Consider the following 9611-nt stretch of genomic DNA (forward strand, 5'->3'; position numbering starts at 1 on the left):
CCATCCGCGCTTTAAACATATTCAGCGAGGTAGCCTCCACCACCTCAGTGGGCAGAGAATTCCAGAGATTCACCACCCTCTGGGAGAAGAAGTTCCTCCTCAACTCTGTCTTAAACCGACCCCCCTTTATTTTGAGGCTGTGTCCTCTAGTTTTAACTTCCTTACTAAGTGGAAAGAATCTCTCCGCCTCCACCCTATCCAGCCCCCGCATTATCTTATAAGTCTCCATAAGATCCCCCCTCATCCTTCTAAACTCCAACGAGTACAAACCCAATCTCCTCAGCCTCTCCTCATAATCCAAACCCCTCATCTCCGGTATCAACCTGGTGAACCTTCTCTGCACTCCCTCCAATGCCAATATATCCTTCCTCATATAAGGGGACCAATACTGCACACAGTATTCCAGCTGCGGCCTCACCAATGCCCTGTACAGGTGCATCAAGACATCCCTGCTTTTATAGTCTATGCCCTTCGCAATATAGGCCAACATCCCATTTGCCTTCTTGATCACCTGTTGTACCTGCAGACTGGGCTTTTGCGTCTCATGCACAAGGACCCCCAGGTCCCTTTGCACGGTAGCATGTTTTAATTTGTTTCCATTGAGATAGTAATCCCATTTGTTATTATTTCCTCCAAAGTGTATAACCTCGCATTTCTCAACGTTATACTCCATTTGCCATATCCTCGCCCACTCACTCAGCCTGTCCAAATCTCTCTGCAGATCTTCTCCGTCCTCCACACGATTCACTTTTCCACTTATATATTAAAGATACATCAAAATTACATACAATTTAATCCTATTTTCTCTCCTCATCCTGTGCACACTAAAACATGTAGCACACCTCAAGCCTGGTATGCACTCAGGAGCTTAAATTACTACTTCCCACCATAGGAAGAAGTTTATAGTGTCCTTGATAAAAGCAAATTACTGCGGAATCTGGAATCTGAAACCAAAAGAGAAAATGCTGGAAAATCTCAGCAGGTCTGGCAGCATCTCCTCTTTACACAATTCTTAACGACCCGGCACACAGGTACTAAAGCTCGAGGACTAACTCAGAGATATCTCGTTTCAGCAGTGTCTATGATACGACCCTGACCTGGCTAGAATAGCCTATGGCTCAAGACCCATTAACCCCTTAACGACCATCATAATGGCATCATGGCAGGTTGAAGATGTCTGCAAATACCCCTCCCAGCTGATCCGTGCAGGATCTGAGTGGAGAGACTAAATGCAGATTGAGTGACCGCTTTGCATAGCATCTTCGGTCCATCCGCAAGTGTGACTCAGACTTTCTGCTGCTTGCTATTTCTGCTCTCATGTCCGCATTTCCATCCTTAGCCTGTTGCAACGTTCCAGTGAAGCACAATGCAAACCAGAGGAACAGCACCTCATCTTCCGATTAGACAATTCATAGCCTTCTGAACTTAACATTGAGTTTAACAACTTCAGATCGTGAACTCTCTCCTCCATCTTCACTCTATTTCCATCATTTTTCCCCCCATTTCTTCTATTGATTCATTTTTCCATTACCGACTTTTTAAAATCGCACTTTCTATCTTTTTCCCTTACCATTGTCTTCCCTCCCATCCCCACCCACTAGGGTCATCTGATACCTATTTCAGGTTGTCCTTTGACACACTGCTTACCTTAATTCTGATCTCTTAATGGGCCACTATCAGCACCCTACTTAATCGTGATCATCACCATTTACATTCCCTTTGTCTATTTGTCCCCACAACAGTATAAATCTCATTCTCTTTCTAGTTGTCTTCAGCTCTTTTTGAAGCTCTCTCTCCACAGATGCTGTCAGACCTGCTGAGATTTTCCAGCATTTTCTGTTTCGGTTTCATCTTCCTTTGTGCTAGGTATGATTGTAACCAGTAGAGTGGTTTCCTCTGATTCCCATTGACTTCAGTTTTGTTCAGGCTCCTTGATGCTACTCGGTCAAATGCGGCCTTGATGTCAAGGGCAGCTGCTCTCTCCTCACCTCTCGAGTCCAGCTCTTTTGTCCACGTTTGGATCAAGGTTGTAATGAGGTCAAGACCTAAGTGGCCCTGGAGTAACCCAAACGGAGTGTCAGTGAGCAGGTTATTGTTGACTAAGTGCCACTTAATAGTAATGTCGACGACGTGTTCCATCACTCTGCTGATGATCAAGAATAGACTGATGTGCCAGTAATTGGCCAGGTTGGATTTGTCCTGCCTTTTGTGTACAAGATATACCTGGGCAATTTTCGACATTGCCAGGTGAATGCCAGTGTTGTTGTGGTACTAGAACAGCTCATCAACGGCACTATTGCTGAGTGTTGCTAGGGCCCATAGCTTCTGCAGTATATAATATTCCATTGGTGCGATTGGTGGTGGATGGAAAATTTTCGGACTGGAGGCAGGTTGCTAGCGGAGTGCCACAGGGATCAGTGCTTGGTCCTCTGCTCTTTGTGATTTTTATTAATGACTTAGAGGAGGGGGCTGAAGGGTGGATCAGTAAATTTGCTGATGACACCAAGATTGGTGGAGTAGAGGATGAGGTGGAGGGCTGTTGTAGGCTGCAAAGAGACATAGTTAGGATGCAAAGCTGGGCTGAAAAATGGCAAATGGAGTTTAACCCTGATCAATGTGAGGTGATTCATTTTGGTAGGACTAATTTAAATGTGGATTACAGGGTCAAAGGTAGGGTTCTGAAGACTGTGGAGGAACAGAGAGATCTTGGGGTCCATATCCACAGATCTCTGAAGGTTGCCACTCAAGTGGATAGAGCTGTGAAGAAGGCCTATAGTGTGTTAGCTTTTATTAACAGGGGGTTGGAGTTTAAGAGCCGTGGGGTTATGCTGCAACTGTACAGGACCTTGGTGAGACCACATTTGGAATATCGTGTGCAGTTCTGGTCACCTCACTATAAGAAGGATGTGGAAGCGCTAGAAAGAGTGCAAAGGAGATTTACCAGGATGCTGCCTGGTTTGGAGGGTAGGTCTTATGAGGAAAGGTTGAGGGAGCTGGGGCTGTTCTCTCTGGAGCGGAGGAGGCTGAGGGGAGACTTAATAGAGGTTTATAAAACGATGAAGGGGATAGATAGAGTGAACGTTCAAAGACTATTTCCTCGGGTGGATGGAGCTATTACAAGGGGGCATAACTATAGGGCTCATGGTGGGAGATATAGGAAGGATATCAGAGGTAGGTTCTTTACGCAGAGAGTGGTTGGGGTGTGGAATGGACTGCCTGCAGTGAAGGAACATTTAAGCGGTTATTGGATAGGCACATGGAGCACACCAGGATGATAGGGAGTGGGATAGCTTGATCTTGGTTTCAGATAAAGCTCGGCACAACATCGTGGGCCGAAGGGTCTGTTCTGTGCTGTACTGTTCTATGTTCTCTCAGAGGTAGTGAATCTCTGGAATTCTCTGCCCAGCGAAGCAGTGGAGGCTACTTCGTTAAATATGTTTAAGTCACAGGTAGATAGATTTCTGATCAATAAGGGAATTAAAGGTTATGGGGAGCGGCCGTGTACGTGGAATTAAACCACTATCAGATCAGCCATGATCTTATTGAATGGTGGGGCAGGCTCGAGGGGCTAGATGACCTACTCCTAACTCTTTTGTTCTTATGTTATGACAGATTATTCCTTGAGTGGGTGTAAATTGAGAGAAGTGGAATCTCAACGAGACCTTGGAGTCTTGCGCATCAGTCGCTGAAAGTAAGCGTGCAGGTGCAGCAGGCAGTAATGAAGGCAAATGGTATGTTGGCCGTCATAGCGAGAGGATTGGAGAAAGGGATAGGAATAGGGATGTTTTGCTGCAATTATATAGGGTGTTGGTGAGGCCACATCTGGAGTATTGTGTGCAGTTTTGGTGTGCGCATTTCTGAGGAAGTATGTCCTTGCTATAGAGGGAATACAGCGAAGGTTTACCAGGCTGATTCCTGGGATGGCAGGTTTGTCATATGAGGAGAGACTAAATCGGTTAGGATTATATTCACTGGAGTTTAGAAGAGTGAGAGGGGATCTCATAGAAATGTATAAAATTCTAACAGGGTTAGACAGGGTAGATTCAAAAAGAATGTTCCCGATGGTGGGGGAGTCCAGAACTAGGGGTCATAGTTTGAGGATAAGTGGTAAGCCTTTTAGAACTGAGGTGAGGAGAAATTTCTTCACCCAGAGGGTGGTGAATGTGTGGAATTTGCTATAACAGAATGTAATTGACACCAAAACATTGTCTGATTTCAAGAAGAAATTAGATATAGCTCTTGGGGCTAAAAGGATCAAGGGATATGGGAGGAAGGGTGATCAGGAAATTGAATTCGATGATCAGCCATAATCAAAATCAATGGCGGAGCAGACTCAAACGGCCAAATGGCCTACTTTTGTTTCTAGTTTCTATGTTTCTAACATACTGCTCTGATAAACTATCACAAAAACATTCTCTTAACTCCTTATCTAGGCTACCTTTGCACATTAGGTGTTCCATTCTATACGTAAATTAAAACCTCCCATGATCATCGCAATGCCTTTCCGAATGGCTTCCATTATTTTTGTGTTCCACCCGACCATTTGGTTGCTATTCGGGCATCTATTAAACTGAGCGGCCTATAATTGCTGTGCTTATCCTTACACATTTTCTTTGAAAGAGGATGCATCATTTGCAATCATCCATCACCTCCAGCCGCAATAATGGAAAGAGATTTGGAAGATAATGTCAGTATTGCTGCAACTTCCACCCTCTTCCATCAGTATCCTGTGATACATCCCACCCAGTCCTGGTGAATTAACAATTTTAAGCATTTCTATATTGTTCATTCTCTTCACCAATTTTTAGCCCATCCAGTCTGCCAAATATCTCATCCTTCACTCTGACTTTAGTAGCATCTTCTTCTTTGTTAAATATAGATGCAAAGCACTCATTTAGTACCTCAGCCATGCTCTCTGCCTCCATTAGTAGATCTCTTTTTGGTCCATCTTGCTACTCTTCTATGCCTGTGGAATTAGATTCCCCTTCATGTTAGCTGCCAGTCTTTTCTCATATTCTTTCTTTGCCCCTATTATTTCATTTCCCCTCTCAACTTTCTATATTCAGCTTGGTGGCAGGACAAATTAAAAAGGCAATGAAACAGAAAATGCAACTAAATGCTGTCAACAGATCTGGCAGCATCTGTGGAGAAACAGAGCTGGCATTTCAAACGAAACAGTACACAGCAGTCCCTCAGTTCTCCAAAGAGAGTGCTGTGTACTCTGTTTCACGGAGACGTGGCTCACTCCGGCCGAATGCCCGCCTCTGATATTCGGGTAAGCGTTCTCCAAGGCGGCCTTCACGACACACGACGGCGCAGAGTTGCTGAGCAGAAACTGATAGCCAAGTTCCGCACACACGAGGACGGCCTCAACCGGGATATTGGGTTCATAGAAACCATAGAAACCCTACAGTGCAGAAGGAGGCCATTCGGCCCATCGAGTCTGCACCCACCACAATCCCACCCAGGCCCTACCCCCACATATTTACCCGCTAATCCCTCTAACCTACGCATTTTAGGATTCTAAGGGGCAATTTTTAACCTGGCCAATCAACCTAACCCACACATCTTTGGACTGTGGGAGGAAACCGGAGCACCCGGAGGAAACCCACGCAGACACGGGGAGAATGTGCAAACTCCACAAAGACAGTGACCCGAGCCGAGAATCGAACCCGGGACCCTGGAGCTGTGAAGCAGCAGTGCTAACCACTGTGCTACCGTGCCGCCCATGTCACACTAACAACCTGGTGTTGTTAAACTTCTTACTGAACTTTCTGCTCCCCAGACCTCGAATACCTGACGCTAAAATGCCACCCCTACTACCTTCCACGGGAGTTCATCTCCGTTACCCTGATGGGATTTTACATCCTACCTCAGGCGGATATGAAGATCGCGCTGAACAAAATATATACCTCTATGAATAGCCTTGAGACAAAACATCCTGAGGCCTTGTTCATCGTGGCCGGGGACTTCAATCAGGCCAAGTTCAACAGCGTACTGCCAAGTTACCACCAACACATCTCCTGCTCCACCAGAGGCCCAAACATCCTAGACCACTGCTACACAAATATCAAACATGCCTACCGCTGTGTCACCCGCCCACACTTTGGTAAATCAGACCACAAGGCTGTGCTCCTGCTCCCAGCTTACAAGCAAAAACTGAAGCAGGAGAATCCATCAAAGAAAATCGTGCAATGTTGGTCTGAGGAATCGGATGATCTCCTACAGGACTGCTTAGAGTCAGTACACTGGTCAGTATTTAAAAATTCTGCAACCAGCCTGAACGAGTACGCCACTACAGTAACTGACTTCATTAGTAAGTGTGTAGAAGACTGTGTGCCAAAGAAGCAAATCCCTGTGTTCTCCAATCGGAAACCATGGAGGAACAGGGATATCCACTGCTTGTTGAAGTCTAGATCTGAGGCGTTCGAGTCAGGCGACACTGGCCTATACAAGAAAGCCAGATACGATCCAAGGAGATCCATCAAAGATGTCAAAAGACAGTACCGGACCAAGCTAGAGTCCCAGGCTCACCACACCGACCATGGCAAGGTCTGCAAGACATAACAGGCTACAAGATGAAGGCATGTAAAATCGCCGGCTCCAAGCACCCCTCCCTGATGAGCTCAATGCTTCTACTTCCGTTTTGACGAATAGGTCAGCAAGAGCATGCCCTCCACCTTGGAAGCCCTGGATGAACCTGTATCTGGGGTCACCAGTGCAGATGTCAGAGCAGCTTTCTCGAAGGTCAACCCACGGAAAGCGACTGGCCTGGATGGGGTACCCAGACGAGGACTCAGATCCTGTGTGAATCAGCTGGCGGGGGTATTCACAGACATCTTCAACCTCTCTTTACAACAATCTGAGGTCCCTATCTGCTTCAAGATAATGATCATCATCCTGGTACCCAAGAAAAACCAAGCCGCATGCTTAATGACTTTTGGCCGGTGGCTCTGACATCTATCATTATGAAGTGCTTCGAAAGGCTAATCATGGCACGAATCAATTCCAGCCTCCCGGACTACCTGGATCCACTACAGTTTGCCTATCACCGCAACAGCAGACTCCATCTCCCTGGACTTGCACTCAACCCTGGAACACCTAGATAACAAGGATACGTATGTCAGACTCCTATTTATAGACTACAGCTCAGCCTTCAACGCCATTATTCCTATGAAACTCATCTCTAAACTCCGTGGCCGGGGCTTTGGCACCTTCCTCTGCGACTGGATCCTGAACTTCCTCACTCACAAGACCACAATCAGTAAGGATAGACAACAACACTGCCTCCACGATCATCCTCAACACCGGTGCCCTACAAGGCTGTGTTCTCAGCCCCCTACTATACTCCTTATACACCTATGACTGTGTGGCCAAATTCCCCTCCAATTCAATTTTCAATTTTGCTGACGACACCACCATAGTGGGTCGGATCTCAAACAATGACAAGACAGAGTACAAGAATGAGAGAGAATCTGGTGAACTGGTGCTGCAACAATAATCTCTCCCCCAATGTTAACAAAACGAAGGAGATTGTCATTGACTTCAGGAAGCACAAAGGAGAACATGCCCCTGTCTACATCAACGGGGACGAAGTAGAAAGGGTTGAGAGCTTCAAGATTTTAGGTGTCCAGATCACCAACAACCTGTCCTGGTCTCCCATGCCGACACTATAGTTAAGAAAGCTCACCAACGCCTCTACTTTCTCAGAAGACTAAGGAAATTTGGCATGTCAGCTTCGACTCTCACCAACTTTTACAGATGCACCATAGAAAGCAGTCTTTCTGGTTGTATCACAGCTTGGTATGGCTTCTGCTCTGCCCAAGGCCGCAAAGAACCACAAAAGGTGGAGAATGTAGCCCAATCCATCACGCAAACCAGCCTACCATCCATTGACTCTGTCTACACTTCCCGCTGCCTCAGCAAAGCAGCCAACATAATTAAGGACCCCACCCACTCCAGACATTCTCTCTTCTACTTTCTTCTGTCGGGAAAAAGATACAAAAGTCTAAGGTCACGTACCAACCGACTCAACAACAGCTTCTTCCCTGCTGCTATCAGACTTTTGAATGGACTTACCTTGCATCAAGTTGATCTTTCTCCACACCCTAGCTATGACTGTGACACTACATTCTGCACTCTCGTTTCCTTCTCTATGAACGGTATGCTTTGTCTGTACAGCACACAAGAAACAATACTTTTCACTGTATATGTTAATATATGTGACAATAATAAATCAAATCACATCAAGTCTTCTGCAACCCTTCTTCAGAGCTAAATGGTATGCAGGATACTGAACTTTATAAAGAGAGACAGGGAATATAAAGGAAGTAATAATGAATCTTTAGAAAACATTGGTTCCGCTTCAGCTGGAGTAGTGTTCAATTCTGTTAGGGAGGATGTGAAGGCTTCAGTAACAGTGTAGAAAAGATAAGAGTAGTTCCAAGGATGCGGGGATTTAGGTACAAAGTTAGATTCGAGAAACTGGTTGCTCTCCTTGGAGGAAAGGAGATTGAAGGGGGAGTTGATTGAAGAAATATACTGCACGTTGGAAATTTGAAATAAAAACATGAATTGGTGGAAAAACTCAGCAAGTAAGGTAGCATCTCTGGAGAAAGATGTGGAGTTCATGTTTCGAGTCCAATATACTTCTTCGGAACCGATTTGTTAGAGTTGTACAAGATTATGATAGGTTTGGGTCAGACGCATAGAATCTCGACAATGCAGAAAAGCCATTCGGCCCATCGAGTCTGCGCCGACTCTCTGACTGTTACCTGTTGGGGGAGGTGACCCTTATGGGCTTGAGGACGGCAGGTAGCGGTGAGGGGACTTTGAGTTGATCCCCGGACCAGGAGATGTGGCAGCCGCAGAAAGTGCTCAGATACCGATAAAGTCCAGTGGCCGCGGCCACGCCAGTGCTCCCCAGGACAGAAAGCCGGCCATCCGGCAGGGACCGCAGTTCAAACCGGTCCAGCTCCTCGGGCCCTGGTATTGATCGGTTCACAGTCAGCAGGAAATCCCGGGCGCGGGGCCCAAGCAACCGGTGCAGCAGCTCCCGCACAGCCTGTGTTTGATCCTCATCCTTTACAGACGGCCGCAGATGCGCTAATGTCTCGAAACGAGACTCCGCACAAACCGAGGCCACAAACAGCACCGAGTAGGCCCAAAGCCTGAGCGCCGCCATAGCAACCCAGCCCAGACCGTCTGACTCCCGGAGACAACCAATCAAAACAGAGAACCCACAACAACCAATCAGAACAGAGCTCCCACAACAACCAATCAGAACAGATACCCCACAACAACCAATCAGAACAGAGCTCCCACAACAACCAATCAGAATAGATACCCCACAGCAACCAATCAGAACAGAGCTCCCACAACACCAATCAGAGCAGAGCTCCCGCAACAACCAATCAGAACAGAGCTCCCGCAACAACCAATCAAAACAGAGAACCCGCAACAACCAATCAAAACAGAGCTCCCGCAACAACCAATCAGAACAGAGCTCCCACAACAACCAATCAGAACAGAGCTCCCACAACAACCAATCAGAACAGAGCTCCCACAACAACCAATCAGAACAGAGCTCCCACAACAACCAATCAAAATAG

At 46.5% G+C, this 9611-nt stretch overlaps 1 protein-coding gene across 1 annotated transcript in view; it reads right to left on the reverse strand.

Annotated features, from left to right (window-relative positions):
• Positions 1-9217, reverse strand: part of naglu (N-acetylglucosaminidase, alpha) — a 67311-nt gene extending 58094 nt beyond the window's left edge. The window contains exon 1 of the mRNA XM_078224297.1: positions 8775-9217. Within this exon, the coding sequence (XP_078080423.1) occupies positions 8775-9184 (410 nt within the window). The 5' untranslated portion in view covers positions 9185-9217. The remainder of the gene's footprint in view (positions 1-8774) is intronic.
• Between the last annotated feature and the right edge of the window lie 394 nt (positions 9218-9611).

This window comes from Mustelus asterias, chromosome 11, assembly GCF_964213995.1.
Source record: "Mustelus asterias chromosome 11, sMusAst1.hap1.1, whole genome shotgun sequence".
Lineage (NCBI taxonomy): Eukaryota > Metazoa > Chordata > Chondrichthyes > Carcharhiniformes > Triakidae > Mustelus > Mustelus asterias.